This window comes from Mus caroli, chromosome 10 (assembly GCF_900094665.2).
Source record: "Mus caroli chromosome 10, CAROLI_EIJ_v1.1, whole genome shotgun sequence".
NCBI lineage: Eukaryota > Metazoa > Chordata > Mammalia > Rodentia > Muridae > Mus > Mus caroli.
The window spans coordinates 55922287-55939293 of NC_034579.1; the positions used below are offsets into that span (position 1 = coordinate 55922287).

The 17007-nt window shown below is 49.0% G+C and overlaps 2 protein-coding genes across 2 annotated transcripts in view; one reads left to right on the forward strand and one right to left on the reverse strand.

Annotated features, from left to right (window-relative positions):
• Window positions 1-3393, forward strand: part of Nodal (nodal growth differentiation factor) — a 6867-nt gene extending 3474 nt beyond the window's left edge. Inside the window, exons 2-3 of the mRNA XM_021175111.1 lie at window positions 1185-1900; window positions 2563-3393. Coding sequence (XP_021030770.1) covers window positions 1185-1900; window positions 2563-2715 — 869 coding nt within the window. The 3' untranslated portion in view covers window positions 2716-3393. The remainder of the gene's footprint in view (window positions 1-1184; window positions 1901-2562) is intronic.
• Window positions 3394-6569: 3176 nt separating this feature from the next.
• Window positions 6570-17007, reverse strand: part of Eif4ebp2 (eukaryotic translation initiation factor 4E binding protein 2) — a 23311-nt gene continuing 12873 nt past the window's right edge. Inside the window, exons 2-3 of the mRNA XM_021173882.2 lie at window positions 12999-13184; window positions 6570-11920 (exon numbers count right to left, since the gene is read on the reverse strand). Coding sequence (XP_021029541.1) covers window positions 11889-11920; window positions 12999-13184 — 218 coding nt within the window. The 3' untranslated portion in view covers window positions 6570-11888. The remainder of the gene's footprint in view (window positions 11921-12998; window positions 13185-17007) is intronic.

The window sequence follows — 17007 nt, forward strand, 5'->3', positions numbered from 1 at the left end:
AAAAAAAAAAAAAAAAAAAAAAAAAAAAAAAAAAAAAAAGAGTGCTGGATGCTTGCTCTTCCAGAGGTCCTGAGTTCAATTCCCAGCAAGCAGATGGTGGCTCACAACCATCTGTAATGGGATCTGATGCCCTCTTCTGGTGTGTCTGAAGACAGCAACAGTGTACTCATATACATATATAATGAATAAATCTTTTAAAAAATATATATATATATATTTTAAAATCCCAAGAAAGAGAGAGAGAAAAAATCCAGAGAGAGAGAGAGAGGGGGGGGGGACCAGAAGAGGGATTTGGGGTTTGCAGTCAAGCAATTTCAAGCTTACTCCTAGCGCTAATCTCTTCTCTCCTCTCCCCCCCTCTGCCCCTCTCTCTCTCTTTCTCGCTCTAGTTCTCTCCTTCCTTCCTTCCTTCCTCCTGGCCACCCAGCCCACCCAATTTCTAGCCCAGGTTGATCTTGAACTTTCAGTGAAGTTAAGGATGACTTTGAACTTGATCCTCTGATTCTACCTCTGGAGGGTAGAGATTGCAGGCTTGCTCCACCACACCCATAGTTTATGCAGTGCTGGGGATCAAATCCAGGCCTTTGGGCCTTATAGGCACGTGCTCTCCCAACTGAGCTACATTCTCTCACCCTTTGGTTACTTTTCAAGATAGGTCTCACACACAAGCCCTTGTACTTCCGACACCTCCATTTTCCTTCATCTCTAAAATGGACTATTTCTGAGTGTATATATATATCTGAGTATATATAGTCTATCCCAGCTCCTGAGAGGCTGGGACAGAAGGATGAGGTCCAGGATGAGTATCCAGTTGAGCATAAATAATAGCAGGTTCCACCGGGCAGTGGTGGCACATGCCTTTAATCCCAGCACTTGGGAAGCAGAGGCAGGTGGATTTCTGAGTTCGAGGCCAGCCTGGTCTACAGAGTGAGTTTCAGGACAGCCAGGGCTACACAGAGAAACCCTGTCTTGAAAAAACAAACAAACAAAAATAGCAGGTTCCAATTTTGCCTCAATTAGTATGAAACCACTTCAAAAAGCCAAAATAAGTCCGATGGACTCAATAATATTGCAAGCCAATGGGGTGGGTGAGGGTGAGAGGTTGGGGGCAGGCAGCCTGTCCAGCTGTGGTTAACAGAACTCTCTCTCACACTGTTTCTATGTTTTCTCCCCCCGCCCCCCAGATGTGGACGTGACCGGGCAGAACTGGACTTTCACGTTTGACTTCTCCTTTTTGAGCCAAGAAGAGGATCTGGTATGGGCGGAGCTCCGGTTGCAGCTGCCGGGCCCTATGGACATCCCCACTGAGGGCCCACTCACCATTGACATTTTCCACCAGGCCAAGGGGGATCCAGAGCGGGACCCCACTGACTGCCTGGAGCGCATTTGGATGGAGACGTTCACTGTCATTCCTTCTCAGGTCACGTTTGCCTCAGGCAGCACAGTCCTGGAGGTGACCAAGCCACTCTTCAAGTGGCTAAAGGACCCCAGAGCACTGGAAAAGCAGGTGTCCAGTCAAGCAAGAAAGTGTTGGCATCAGCCCCACACCCCACCTGTCCCTGTTGCCAGCACCAATGTGCTCATGCTCTACTCCAACCGGCCTCAGGAGCAGAGGCAGCTAGGGGGAGCCACTTTGCTTTGGGAAGCTGAGAGTTCCTGGCGGGCCCAGGAGGGACAGCTGTCTGTAGAGAGCAGTGGATGGGGCAGAAGGCATCGAAGACATCATTTGCCAGACAGAAGCCAACTGTGTAGGAGGGTCAAGTTCCAGGTGGACTTCAACCTGATTGGCTGGGGCTCCTGGATCATCTACCCCAAGCAGTACAATGCCTATCGCTGTGAGGGCGAGTGTCCTAACCCTGTGGGGGAGGAGTTTCATCCTACCAACCATGCCTACATCCAGGTATGATGCTTGGCTGCTAGACGGTGTGTGGTGTGTGTGTGTGTGTGTGTGTGTGTGTGTGTTCAAGCCTTGGGAGAGGGTGTTCTCTCTAGTTCTCTCTCCTCTCTCTCTTCCTCCCTCCCTCTGTGTGTGTGTGTGTCTGTCTGTCTGTCTGTCTGACTGTCTTATTACATGGCTCAGGATCACCTTGAACTGCTGATCTTCTTGCCTTCACACCCCTCGTCTGGGATCACAGGCATGTACTAGGGATCAAATCCAGGACCTTGCCCATGCTAGGCAAAGGACTGAGCCGCATCCCCAGCTTTTCCCTGTTCCCATAATTAAGTGATGGGGAGGGAATAGAGTAGACCTCTGCTCCTCCAGCTCTGACATTCAGAATTTGTGGACTAGGCAAGTCTTCGCGATCTGGCTCATTGCTCTGACATTAAGCTGCTTATTTGCGGAATCCTGTCTTTTTCGAGGCTGGTAACATGTTTCACAGGCATGGCGTGGGGGCGGGCGGGGGGGTTCGTGAGCTGGTTGCATGGGCAGCATTCTACTTATTTATGAAAATAATTTCCTATTTTTGTACCAGAAGCTAATTTTTCACTTTAGCCAGAAATAGTAACTCTGCCTTTGCCCCAGCAAATACAAACTGACCCTCCCTCGTCCCTCCCTTTCAGAGCCTGCTGAAACGATACCAGCCCCACCGGGTTCCTTCCACATGCTGTGCCCCCGTGAAGACCAAGCCACTGAGCATGCTTTATGTGGACAATGGCAGGGTCCTCCTGGAACACCACAAGGACATGATTGTGGAGGAGTGTGGGTGCCTCTGACAGAGCCAGGGGGAGTGCTGAAATCGGCTTGCATTCCACAATGCTGATGAACTCCAAGGAGACTCCACTGTGTCTATCCAGGGAGCAGAGTTCTGCCTGCTGGAGCTAAAGAGAAAAGCCCCGCCCCCTGTGCATACAGTGCTCTTAGACTTGCCAAGCCAGAGAGGCTACCATGGCGAGGCAGGATGGGGAAGCCTTGCAGGGGCTGGCTCGCTGGGCTCCCTGGAAATAGGGTTTATGAACTGCTTGAAATTGTGTGCAAAGGCTGGGGTGTATATATACATATATATATATATTTATTTTTGATGCCATCTGTAACTTTCTTGTATTCTCAAAAGTGGTCTGTGACCTGCTGTCCCTCCCTCAAGATTAGTATATATTTTATTAGATTATAAATGAGCCATTTGGTTCTCCCTGCCTCAAGCTGTGGTAGGCTAGACCCACAACCTTCTGGCTGGCTGGCAGTGACATACTGGCCTTGTTCAGGGGCTCTCTGATCTCTAATGACTTGCCTAAACAATAAAGCCACTGTCCAGTTCTCCAAGGACAGTTGGTGCCTTTGACCAGAGAGGTGGGCACTTGTCCAAGAGGGGACTGGCCATGGTGGACCTTAGAAGCCAGAGCCCTGAGACGTCTGCTTGGCAGACACAACCCAAGTCTATTAAAAGTCAGTGACAAATTCACCTCCGTCTCACAATGTGTTTCTAGGGTCCTGAGTTCTGATCCAGCAGGGGATGGGGTTGTGGTCTTAGCTTTTGCAGAGGCTGTGCGAGGTGTGGGGAACTCACTGCCTGGCATCCCTAGTAAAACAAAAACTGGGAGAGCCTGATGCATATGTGAGAAGTGCCTCTGAGAGCTTGGGAATGATTGGCCCAGTAGCAGACACTTGCTTAGTACACGTAGGACCCTGAGTTAAACCCCAGCATGAAAAAAGTCAGGTGTGTAGTGGAGCACACCCTTAATTCCAGCAGTTGAGGCAGAGGCAAGCAGGTCTCTAGGACAATCAGAGTTCTAGGACAATCAGAGGTACACAGTAAGACCCTGTCTCAAACAAAAAGCTGCATGACAGGGAGGGCCATGGGGCTTCATGCCCTCTAGGCCTTCTCCCATCTGAGTCTTTCAATCCTTAAAGTTTTAAGGCCCGCTAGACCCGGGTACCCGTGTTCTAACTCCAGGTTCTGCGTGGCATAGCAGGAGGCTCGGCTTGCAGTAGAAAGTTCTACCACTGAGACATCTGAGTACCTCTGTTCTTTTGGCAAGGTTGAGGGGGCTGCTTTGGGGTGGAGTTGAAGTCCACAGGAAACACCCTCTCTCCCCTTTCCTAGGATGCTCATCCACTCTGTTCCAGCCTTGGCTGAACCAAGCCAGTGAAACTGGTCCAGAGACTGGGCTGGCTACAGCCTAGCCTGGGATTGAGAAAGCTAAGCCCAGGAGCACTGAGCAGAGAAATTGGCTCAGTCACCACAGGGTTCTGCCTTGGGTTTTGAGTCAGGATCTCTCTCTTTAGTCCCGACTGGCTTCAGATTCTCTCTTGCTTGACTCTCAAATGCTGGGATTACTCACCTCTACCAAGTGTTGACTTCCAGGCCTCAGGTCCACTGTAGAGTTTAAGTTCTGGAGGGAAGTGGCCTCCCAGGGCACTGGGAAGCAGGTGCCTACAGTCCCTACACAGCACGACAGGGCCAAAGGCCATGGTTATTTGTGGTTTCAGCTTGTGGGAGTGTTTACAGTTGGCTGTTTTGTGAACTTGGGACAACAAAGCTCCCTGGTGGCAAGGCACAGCCCTGTGTCAAGTGGGGGATGAGGACACAAAGTGACCACTTTACCCGTGCTGATTGTGGTCACCACGCTGGCTGCAGGACCACCGTGAGGCCCTGGCCAGGGCTATCTGGGTATCAGTTCCTAACAATGATTCTGGATCTAGTCCATGGCTTGGCTGAAGGCCTTGGACATTCCAGAGGGCTGCCTCTGAGAACTGTCCTATCTGAATATGGGCCTGCAATAATTATTTGCTCCCAAGGCAAAGGTCTGGTATTCTGCAACTGCAAGCAGGGCCAAGAGGAAACTGCCTTGCCTTCCTGGCAGACAGTGGGTAGGTAAACAGTAGCAGAGAAAGACAGTAACCAGAAGAGGGAAAGCACACAGCTGTGACGCTGCACCCTAACCTGGGTTTATCGTCACCTTAAGAACCCCCTTACAGGGGGCTGGAGAGATGATGGCTTAGCAATTAAGAGCACTGGCTGCTCTTCCAGAGGTCCTGAGTTCAATTCCCAGCAGCCTCATGGTGGCTCACAACCATGTGATTGTAATGGGATCCGATGCCCTCTTCTGGTGTGTCTGAAGGCAGTGACAGTGTAGTCATATACATTAAATTAAAAAAAAGAAAAACCTGTTATAGTAGGAAGATCCCCCTCCCGCCGCTCCCCCCCCCCCAGAACCCACCCCTGCATGGAGGCTCTCCACAGGCTGGCGATTCTCTCAAACCCAGCTGAGCTTAACATGTTTTGAGAAGAGTCTCACAGTGTAGCTGGTCTGAAACCCAGTGTTACATACTGCTTCAGCCAAGCAAGTGAAGGGAGTGTGAATCACTTGAGGGTTTTTTTTGTTTTTTGTTAAAGATTTATTTATCTATTTATTTATGTATGAGTACACTGTAGCTGTCAGACACCCCAGAAGAGAGCATCGGATCCCATTACAGTTGTCTGTGAGCCATCATGTGGTTACTAGGAATTGAACTCAGGACCTCTGGAAGAGCAGTCAGTGCTCTTAACCCCTGGAGCCATCTTTCAAGCCCCTGATTTGAGTTTTTACAAGAACCGGTTGTACTGGCATTAGGCATAGATGCTCCTGACCTAAAAACCTGTAAAATGATTTCTTCATCCTGATAAGATCTAAGAGCCATGCCACGGGCAGCAAAGCTCCTGAACAGCAAGGCTGGAACTAAGGCTCTAGCAACCAAACCTCCACACTGTCTTTTGTCTTCTTCTTAAATGGTTTATTTATTTTATATATGAGCACACTGTCGCTGTCCTCAGACACACCAGAAGAGGGCATTGGATCCCATTACAGATGGTTGTGAGCCATCATGTGGTTGCTGAGAATTGAACTTAGGACCTTCGGAAGAGCAGCCAGTGCTCTTAACCGCTGAGCTATCTCTCCAGCCCCTTTACTCTGTCTTGACAAGGTAGGCCTCCTTTCTCTGTGGACCTGTCCATAGAAAGAGAAGCCAGAGGCCAGGCTCCTGCAGAACAGCCCAGACTCCAGGTCCTACAATAAGAGCAGGAGGAAGCCACATGGGCTGCAGGACTGGTACTGACTAAAGGGTTCGTTTCCTTGGACACCACCAAGTTCCTGCACCTATACTTACAGGACCACGACAGTGCTCCATCAGGGTAGATACATAAGACAGAACACCTATTTGGCCCAGCTACTCCAGGTCAAGACTTGCCAAATGTGAATAACCTGCAACAGTGCACTGCACACTTTTGTGGTTGTGTGTGTGTCTGTCTGGCCTAACTCCCAGCAGTTTTCTGCCTTGGCCTCCTACCAATTAAGGATTACACGCATAGTGTCTGAATTTTTTTTAAAAAAGAAAGAAAATCAATACACCAAGAGTCTGGGCATGGTGGCATGCCCCTTTAATCCTAGCACTTGGGAGGCAGGAGCAGGTGGATCCCTTTGCGATCAAGGCCAGGCTGGTCTCCATAAGTTCTAAGCCAGCCAAGAGCTACAGTGAGATCCTGTCTCAAATACAAAACCATCCATACACCAACTTCAGGCTGTCTCCATGGTAGTTTGCCCTCAGCATATGGAAATGCAGGCTTCACTGCCCAGCACCACAAACCACCACCAAGTCAGTATTCAAGGTCTTTATTTAACTGTAACAGCAACCGTTGGTGAGGATTTATTTCCCTAGTTCCAAACACCTGCTTGTTTGGCAGGACAGTGAAAACAAACTGGTCATGGGATCACACACGGTCTTAGGATGGCATTGCTGACAGTGACTGAGAGGAGGTTGGGGGGTGGGGGTGGGGGTAACAGCACACCAGAGGAACAAAGGGGAAGCCAAGGGAAGCGCTGGCAGCCTCTGAAACCCCATCCCACAGGGCTGGGAGGGCAGCAGTGAGCAGGGAAGGGTAATCAGAAAACACGAAGATGCTTATTACAATGGACTGGGGATTGGAGTCCTTGGAGGCTCTTTAAGTCATTTTAAGTATTACTGGAGCTGACCTGCGGCCATTAAGTGGGGTAAAGGCATTGGCTTGAGCCTGTGTGGTCCCCATGGGCCCTGCCTCCTGCTGGTGTCCCCACAGTCCCGTTCCCCAGCCATAACCCCCAGGTCAGTGCTGGGCAGTTTTCAAGAGTGAAATGGAGAGGAAGGGGGGTATAGAGGCAAGAAGGGGCATTCTGTGCTGGATTCATGGGAGTCTGGGTCTGAAGCCCTGGCAGGGGCACAGCCATGTATATACCAGTACATCCAGCCTCTTGCTGTCACCCTTATACCTCACAAATGTCAACCGGAATCTGCATCTGCTGGGAAGTATCTCAGCGCAGTAGGTCTTTTTCTACTGGGCACGCAGTATGGCCACCAGGGCTACAAGAAGAGCTGAGCAGGCAGGGGGAAACTATGGACCACCTGAGGCCTTTAAAAGTTAAGTTCTGCCAACAGGCACCACGCTCCAGGACCTGCCTAAAGGAAAGCTATAATTTCACACGGTGGGGAAGGTATTTTGATTGGTTAACTGGAAAACTGAGGACCTGTCACTCATCCTTAGTCTTCAGTCAAGTTTTTATGAGCTAGCCACCACGCAGAAACCCGTTACCAGAGCAGGAAACACTGCTAAGCACTGAAGGACTGAGTCAACCGCAGAAACCCAATTCCCGACACTAAAAGATGAGAGGCTAGGGGCTGGAGGAACCATGCTCCACTCCAAGTTCAGACAGAACCTTCTGCCCTAAGAAATGGTGTTCCCCCACTACACGGGAAGGCCCTACCTTCCTATGGTAAGGATGGGTCAGTGATTGAGTTTCGCACATTAATAAATAGCTGCCGTGGGCATGGAGTTCAGAAAACAACACATCAAAGAACTTGAACTACATATATGAAGACAGTGGTGCCTTCCTTCTAAAGGGAGTGAAAGGGCTACGGCACCACCCCCTCAAGCTGCTAACACTCAAGATAGAGATGGGAAGAAGGTTCCATCCCTCATACATGGCTGCCAACACTGGAGCCGTGTGCATGAGCTGGGTGTCTGGACACTCAGTGGAACCCAACTCAACCGGGAAGGTCCGAGAAGCCCAAGGAGACAGCACCCAGGCCAGCCCCCGGCCCAAACCCAGTCCACTAGGACCTCCAGCACATGCTAAAGCAAGTATGGCTACAAGAAAGAAACTGCTAGTGAAGGACAGCACACCAATCCCAACAAGAGCTTCCACCGAAGGATGGCGAGACCTGCTAGCAGGAAGCAGCAGACATCCCGTGAGATCTGAGGCACTGTGAGCTACCTCTCAAGCTTCTCTTACAGGTTTAAGAGCACACTTCCAACAAGGCACCCAGGAGGTGATTCGCTCGCTCCTCTGCATGCTGCGCTGACCAGGGCACGGACATGTGTACTCTTAGGTGTGCCTGGCTCACGGGTGGGAGACCTTGACCAATGCACTGACTCACCTGGCTTCCACACCATCACAACTGCTGCTTGTCCTGCAGCTCAGGAACCTAAGATCTAACATCCCTTGTTACCTGCCTGACAAGCAGCTCCCCAGAGATGCCCCCAGTTCCAAGATCTAACATCCCTTGTTACCTGCCTGACAAGCAGCTCCCCAGAATGCCCCCAGTTCCTTTAGTCAATTCGTGGCTAAAGGCAAACAGAAGTGGTAAGCAATGCTTAAAGCGGCCGCCTCAGAGACCTGCAAAGCAAGCATTCTTGAGAAGATGGCAGTTGAGAGTGTAGATCTGGGAATCTTCACTTCCTGCCGCCTCTCCCTAGGACAAGCAGATACAAGTCTGTTCTAATAGCTTATGGCTGTGACTGCCTCCACCTCCTTCATCTCCTCTTTTCCTCCTTTTAGGGCATGGTGAATTAAAGGCACTGAAACTTTCTTCTACCTCCTCTGGGGTCAACCGTTCAGGAGGAAGCAGGGTGCTCTGGCACAGACTCTACCCCGAGACCCATGGGGGTATGATCAAGGAAGGGATCCTGCTGATGGCCACAAAAAAAGTAGAATTCTCCAGCTGCAGATGAGAGCGGCCCACACCCATACTACCTGTATCTTCTGAGAGCCTATGCTAAAGTCTCCATGCTCGGCAGCTCCTGAATCCCTACCCGAGAGAAGCCCTTGCCATTGCAGGTAATTTCTTACACAGCAACAGATAACCTATACAAGCCAAAGGACAGAACTCTTGCTAGCTTCTCCTTTGCCCAGAGAAGGCAGTACCTATTTCAGCAGAACAGGAGGGCTGGGAGCTCAGAAGGGAAGTCACTGAAGGGGGTTCTTCCTCATGAAGGCTGTTGTCCCCTCAACAGAGAACAGATGGCAACTAAGATGTTACACCTGTCTCGCTTGGAGGGGGGGCGGGAGTGGGGGACTGGCAGATTAGGGCATCACACATCTCCACATAAGGCTCCAGCTGTGAGGCTCCGTACACACCCAGAGCTGAACCCCGAAATGGACTCTGCTTATTAGAAAATGGCTCATGTACAAAGATGCTGTCATTGGAAGCTGATTTCTTGTCTTGTGCAATTATCTCACACTGTTGATTTACGGAGGTCAAAGACCAGGTAGTGGCAGCCTTCAGACAAGGCTCGTCCCTGGAAGTGAGGGATCCTGGCAGAGGACCCAAGGCTGGAAGGCTCCTGCCCCACACAGGTGACACTCTAAAGAATACTAGCACATGTCCACTGACTGAGGGAAGAGGAGGTGCACAAGCAGACTCCCCAAGATGGCAAGAAAAGGGAAACAGTTCCCTGCTCAGCGCCCACATCTCAGATCCATTCCGAGCTGTGGTCCAGGAGGAAGCCACTCGTGCCTCACTGTTCAGTGAGGAAGCAGATGCTCTTCTCACAACCTCCTCACTTCAGCAGGATTCAGAGTCCATACGAGGCACCACCAGCGTGAAGAACCATGAGCCTTGCTCCCAGGTACGAAACAAGGTCCTGAACAAGCTTCTTAGCCCAATGACAGCACAGCTTACATTTTCCCAAGACTCCATAGGAAATGCAATTTGGAGTTTAATTAAAAACAGTACAGATACATTTAACAGAGAAAAAAAAAACTCTTGTGATTATCACCTTGGAGACTCCAAGAATCCCCAAGCATTGGATACCCCCAAGCTTATTCCTGAGACAGCGACCGTCACAGAGGATTACACTCCGAGCTATTTCACATTGTGTAGCAGAAACCAGAACTGAGGTCTGAAGATGTCCCTTCTTTCTTTTTCCTAAAGTCTTCTCAAAAGAGGGTCTTTCCATGGTTCAAAAGAAAAACAAACAGCTTTCTTTCCCAGCCAATGGGGACCTGAAATCTTACTAAGGGGGCTTAGTATAGGCATCCGATACAACCAGAAACTCCCAGGGGCACCCCTGATTGCTTTACTGTCTCCCCTCAGGAGGATGGATGGATGAGCCTGTGTGTCGGAAGCCTCTCTCCTGGGATCTCCATGTGGACCACAGTACAGGAGAGTGGGATATGGGGGAGCGGGGAGAGGGGGGAGGAGGACAGAGTTTTCTTCAACAGCTCATGGCAAGGCAGACTGGTCCAGTTTCACAAAACACCCATTCTACACTCCAGATAGCCCCAAAGCTCAAGGGCACAGGAGAGCTCAGAAGGGGCCATGGGAGACAAAGGACAGTGACAGCAGTGGACTTGCCTACAAACGTTTTTTTTTTTTTTTTTTTCTTTTTAAAATAACCTTCCCAATACTGGAAGATGTTTTGTTAAAAAAGTTGTAGTTCAAAATTGTACTGAAAACTTATCTAAAAATAGGTCTGTAGTCATCTTAAAAATAAAAGGTCTCTCCTCTGATAAGGAGAGGCTGATATTATCAGATACCAACATGGGAGGCATCTCTTCTGGTGCAGATGTGGAAAATGGCCTAGTGGAAGAACCAGAAGGAAAGAATTTAAGGAGAGAAGGAAGAAGGAAGGACGGACGGACGATGAGAAGGGCGAGAGACCTGGGAGGAATACACTGTCTTAGCCTGAGCTGCTCTCTCGGCAGCCAAGCACAAAGCAGATCCAAAGCAGGGGAGAAATGTAAGAGGAAGTCGACTTTAAACTCAAGGTATAGTAACCTGCAGGACACCCAACGTAAGGTACATCTGGTTTTAAAACCATGACCCCGAGGCTGGCTGCACAGCGGCTCAGTCCTCTTCAGAGGCCCCTGATATATTCTCAGGCAGACCGCTGAGAGCAGGCAGGACTCACCAGGTGCAGGCCAAGGTGTTGGCACTTCTGCTCTAAGAGCAGACAAAGTCACGGGTGTGTCAGGGCAGACTCTACCTGCGGGATGCAGGTAGAAAGAATGTCAGACAGGCAAAGACCAGCTGGTCACCAAGGGGTCCCTTCAGGAGGGCTTAAAAAATACCCGTGCCAATGAATTGGGTAAAGGAATGGGGGGATGAGCTATCACACCCAAGACAAGACAGAAGCCTTCCTCCCAGAGAAAGGGGAGGCTGCTGTCCCAGGAATGCAGCAGAGGTGCAGAAGGTACAGGACTATGCTCCAGAGCTGAGGACAAACGTCCCCCACATCCAGCACTCCACCAGTAGTGGGCTGCAGGGAAGGACAGGGAGAGCCCAGGAACAGCAATGGGCACTAAACCTCCTTCACCCCCAACCCCTACAAGCAGAGGTGCTGCTTGGAGACTGCCCTAGACTTGGGGCAAGTCTCAATAGGGCAGGAAGATTCTTGGGAAATGACCAGGGAAGCTACAGGGTCTGGTTTCTTCTGTGGACTGGTCAGCTCCACAGAATAATCCAAGGGCTTATTCATCAACCTAACCTTAACTGGGCAGAGGGCAGGAGACGGGAAGATGTGGTCAGACGGCACACATCTCCCATTATTTGGCACCCAGAAGGGGCAGGGGGACAGGAGCTTCTCTGTACACTGTGTTCCTACTGGGCCAGTCAGGTGCACACAGGCTGCTCCACGAGGCCTCCTTCCACATGGCAGTAGTCAGATGTCCATCTCAAACTGAGCCTCATCCCCTGGTTAGAAGGAAAGAAATGCAAGTTTAGTACAAAAAAAGAAACAGCAAAGCAAACCATGTCTTTCTCAACCTGCAAAGGCAAAACCAATGCAATCTGTCCTATGCTCTGTGACCTCAGACACCTATTCCCGAGTGCAATACTCAATTCACAACACTCACATTCAGTATTTAAACAGCTCACTTATTTTGTTTCAGGTGGTCTATCTCATCTGGGGTGGGTGTGGAAAGGCTGTGAACTCACACTTATAGCAGGTGATGGTGGCTTACACCCTAACTCAGGCAGACAGGAAGCTGAGGCAGGAAGACTGCCACAAGGCAGAAGCCAATCTGTCAGCTTGGCCAAGAGTGAGACCCCAGCTCAGAAAAGCCAACCGGACAAAACCAAACAAAATCCTCAATTGGAGTTGCAGTGAGCATGAAGCACAGAGACCAAGGTGTGAGTGAGATGTGAGCTCACCTAACCCACCAGGAACAGCTCCCTAATAAAGTCTCTCTGGGAAGAATCAAGTCTCTCTCTCAGACAGGATTTTTCTGGGTTGCCCTGGCTGCCCTGGAATTTGAACTGGGCTGGTCTCAAATTCAGAGATCCACCTGGGATTAAAGGTGTGAGCCCCCAGTACCTGGTCATAGCCATGTTTATTTTCTAAGGCTGGTGGAAACAGAGGGCCTACGATTCTGCTTTGTGGGGTGTATATGTGCGTGTGCACACTGCTTCATTGGAGGAGGTTGGAGGGGCGGCATGTAAATAGTTATGTTTATGCAAGGCGATCCCTAGAAAATAAAGCCTCCTGCAGGCCCGGTTCTAATCCACCTCTGGGTTACCACCCTGATTTGCTTTTAAAAAGACAGTGTCCACCTATGTAGCTCTGGCTGTCCCACAAAGATCTGCCTGTCTCTGCTTCCTGCAAGCTTGGATGGAAGGCATAAATCCTGCTTCCATCTCTGATTTGATTTTTTTTTCCCCAAGCAACGAGATGGACACTGGAAGCATTTTAGTACATGTCTAGGGGAAACACTCACAATCTACAGAAGACCGACAGTCCACCCCAGTGCCTTCCTCCCAGCCCGGCACTCACCAACTGCATGCTTCCTGTCATGATTGTTCAGGTTGTTTAAGTTGTTCACTTCTACTTTGGAGTCTTCAATTAAGGCGCCAGGACTGGTGACTCCAGGGATATTGGGCAGATGGCAAGGTGGGGTCTGTGCCATGGGAGAATTGCGACGGTCCAACAGAAACTTTCGGTCATAAATGATTCGTGTTCCTGAAAAACAGAGAATTTCAAATAAATGAAGGTACCAACACAATGACCACCGAGGCTGGTTGCGTGGCTCAGTCCTCTTCAGAGGCCCCTGATATATTCTGAGGCGGACTGCTGCGAGCAGGCTGTACCCACCAGGTGCAGGCCAGTATTGGCACTTCTGCTCTGGAAGCAAACAGTCATGGGGTGTCTCTGAGTGAAGAGGACTCTGCCAGCAGGATGTAGGTAAGAGAAATGGCAGACAGGCAAAGACCAGCTGGCCACCAAGGAATTCCTTTAAATGCTACTTAATTCTTAAAAGATGTCAATTCTGCCAAGAGGAGAGTCTACCCTCTGCCCCATGAATAAGTCCAGTGCTCTGCCTACTGGTTCTCCAGCATCACTTCCTGTAGGAAGATACCTCCTCCCTCCCTCTTTCCATTCAACACATTACCTCCCCTACCCCAGGACTCCTGCTGTGTACCAGCTGCTCTCCAGACTTCAAGCTCCACAAGCCAGCTCAATCTTCAAAACAAAGTTCGTTCTTTCTTTTTCTCCTCCTTTTTTTAAAGATATTTAACCTGGGTTGGGGTTTTGGATCTAAATCTTGTTTTAGCTACTGACTAATAATTCTCAAAAGAGTTTTTTTTTTTAATAATTTACTTATTTTTATTTTATGTACATTAGTGTTTTGCCTAAATGTATGTCTATATGAGGATGTTGTTGGAGCCTCTGGAACTGGAGTTGTGATATGCCATGTGGGTGCTGGGAATTGAACCCGGGTCCTTTGGAAGAGCAGGCTCTGAACTGCTGAGCCATTTCTCCGGCCCCCATCAAGGCAAATTTCCTAATGAAAGAATAAGCAAGAATAAACAAGTATGTGAAAAAGTAGACAATTATCTCCTGTTAAAGGCTACTCAAAAAGCTCTGAGGCTGACCTTCTCTTTAGAGACTGAACACCATGTTCCTTCAAATATGGACCTGAAGTCTGGCTTAGCAGGCGAAGGCACTTGCTGCCAAGCCTGGCCACCTGAGTTCCATAGCAGGGTCTCATATGTTGGAAGGAGCTGGTAAGTCTAAAAACCTGTCTTTTTAAAAAAATGAGACTTATTGTTACTTTACATATGCATGTTTTACCTGCGTGCATTTGTGTGTGCTGAATGAACTGAGAGGTCAAGAAGCACTGGATGGCCTGGCCTGTAGTTACTGATGTTACGATCACCTGGAGACAGAACCCAGGTCCTCTGGAAGAGCTTCTAGTACTCTCAAAGCACCGAGCCATCCCTCCAGCCCCAAAAGTTGTCCTTTGACCTCTGCACACACAACAGCAAATATGAGCCCATGACACGCACATAAAATAACGTGTGGAAACCAAACACCCCACTTCCAGTCGGTCACCTGAGGCTGCTCTTACAAGTTGTCTTATAGGCAGTCCTGATTGATAATCTCTCAACTTGAGACTGAGGCAGGAACTGCCAAGAGTTCCAGGGCAGCCTGGATACAGCAGGAAACCTATCTCAATGTCTCCTGCTAAAAACTAAGGAATACACACCCGAAGTTCCCAACTCAAGTTGCAATAGGCACATTAAGAGGGGCAGAGCATCACCCAATCTTCAGAGAAACACAAATCAGTACCACAGAGATCAGTGCTGGCCAGGGTAGGAAGAGTGATGCATTGCTGATGCAGCTCACAGGGTAGAAGCATTATGGAAAATGGGATGGATGGATGAATGGTCCTCAAAAAATTTTAAAAAGGGGCTAGAGAGATGATTCAGTGGTTAAGAGCATTGACTGCTCTTCCAGAGGTCCTGAGTTCAATTCCCAGCAAGCAGATGGTGGCTCACAACCATCTGTAATGGGATCTGATGCCCTCTTCTGGTGTGCCTGAAGACAGCTACAGTGTACTCATTTAAATAAAATAAATAAATCTTTTTTTAAAAAAAAAAAGTTAAAAATAGCATTTCTATAGATTCTACCCATCCATCCCTAGGGCACAGCTCCAAGGAAATGAAATTAGTAGCTCAGAGAGAGTTACAAAGTCATTCATAATGGCAAATTCACGGTCTGTCAGAATTGCTGGGGGTTGGGATGAGGCACAGGAGAACTGCTACCAGAATGGGGTCAACCTGGGCTACACATAAGTTTCAGATCAACCTTCTGTAGGAAAATATAAGAATGAGACCTTGTCTCAAAAAGCCAAAAACCAAGCTGAGTGTGGCAGCACATTCCTTTAATTCCCTGGGAGGAACTTGGGAGGCAAGTGCATCTCTGAGTTCAAGGCCAGCTTGTTCTACAGAGTGAGATCTAGGACAGCCAAAGCTATACAGAGAAACCGTCTTAAAAAAAACAAACAAAACAAAGCCACAGGCTAGAGAGATGGCTCAGTGGTTAAGCACTGCTCTTCCAGAGGTCCTGAGTTCAGTTCCCAGCAAGCACATGGTGGCTCACAACCATCTGTAGTGGGACGGATGCCCTCTTCTAGTGCATCTGAAGACAGCTATAGTGTACTCATATACATTAACTCAGACAGGCATCTGAATTATGAGCAATGAGCCATTCTATGCCTCTAGATTGCAGAAGACTCAGTATGAATGACTAAGTGTTTGAGAGTAGCTGATATATTTGTTGTCCCTGGATCCAGCACCGTAAGTCTGATGCCAGCTAGAAACCCTCTGGCTCTATATTCAAGCCACACTCTGTGCAGCTGAAGCTGCTATACCCAACTGGCAGGGCCAAGGTTGGTTCTGTGCTCCTCCAGGTTCCTCTCAGGTGTTCCCATGGCACAATACCACGGACTGCCCGGAGGTTTCTAATGATGGACTGGTGGGTGAGAGAGAAGCAAGCTTGCAGCCATTCCTTCTTATGGAGACAGGGACCTCATCACTGGAGCCCCACTCTCATGGTCTCATCTATACACAACCACCCCAGCACTCTGTCCACCATACTGCAATGCACAGCTTCTCTGGGACTGTGCTCACAGCAAATTCCTAGCCACCCCAGTCTGATGCTTCTTCCTAACATGTGGGGAACCCATGATCTGAACGTGGAACGTGGCTATAGGGCAGAAGGCTATAACAAAGAAGGGGGAAAGCTTTAGCTGATTTGACTTGCCTGACACCCCCATTTTTGATTAACATTTTTTGGGGTATAGTTAAATGTTCTTATTCATGTATATATTAGGTAGTTATCAACTTGGGGGTATTTAGCACATTTACTACCATAAATTTTTGTCGTATTTTCTGGTTTTTACAAAAAGTATTTGTTTTATGTGCATGAATGTTTTGCCTACATGTATGTGTGCATATGTCTGTGTGCCTATGGATGGTTGTGAGCTAACACGTGGGTGATGAACACTGAACCTGGGTCCTCTCCAAGAACAGCAAGCACTCTTATTTTGTCTTTTTTTTTTTTTCCAGAGCTGAGGACCGAACCCAGGGTCTTGCAAGCGCTCTACCACTGAGCTAAATTCCCAACCCCCAGCAAGCACTCTTAACTGCTAAGCCATCCACCCAGCCCACATATCATTTTATTTTGTGAGACAGAACCTCCCTATGCAGCCCTGCTGGCCGTGATCTCAAGTGCCCTCCTGCCTCAGCTTTCTAAATGCTGGCATTACAGGTAAGCACTTCATACCCAGCCCAAATGTCTCTTTTTTTTCTTTTTTAAAGATTTATTTATTTATTATATGTAAGTACACTGTAGCTGTCTTCAGACACTCCAGAAGAGGGCGCCAGATCTTGTTACAGATGGTCGTGAGCCACCATGTGGTTGCTGGGATTTGAACTCTGGACCTTCGGAAGAGCAGTCGGGTGCTCTTACCCACTGAGCCATCTCACCAGCCCCCCTC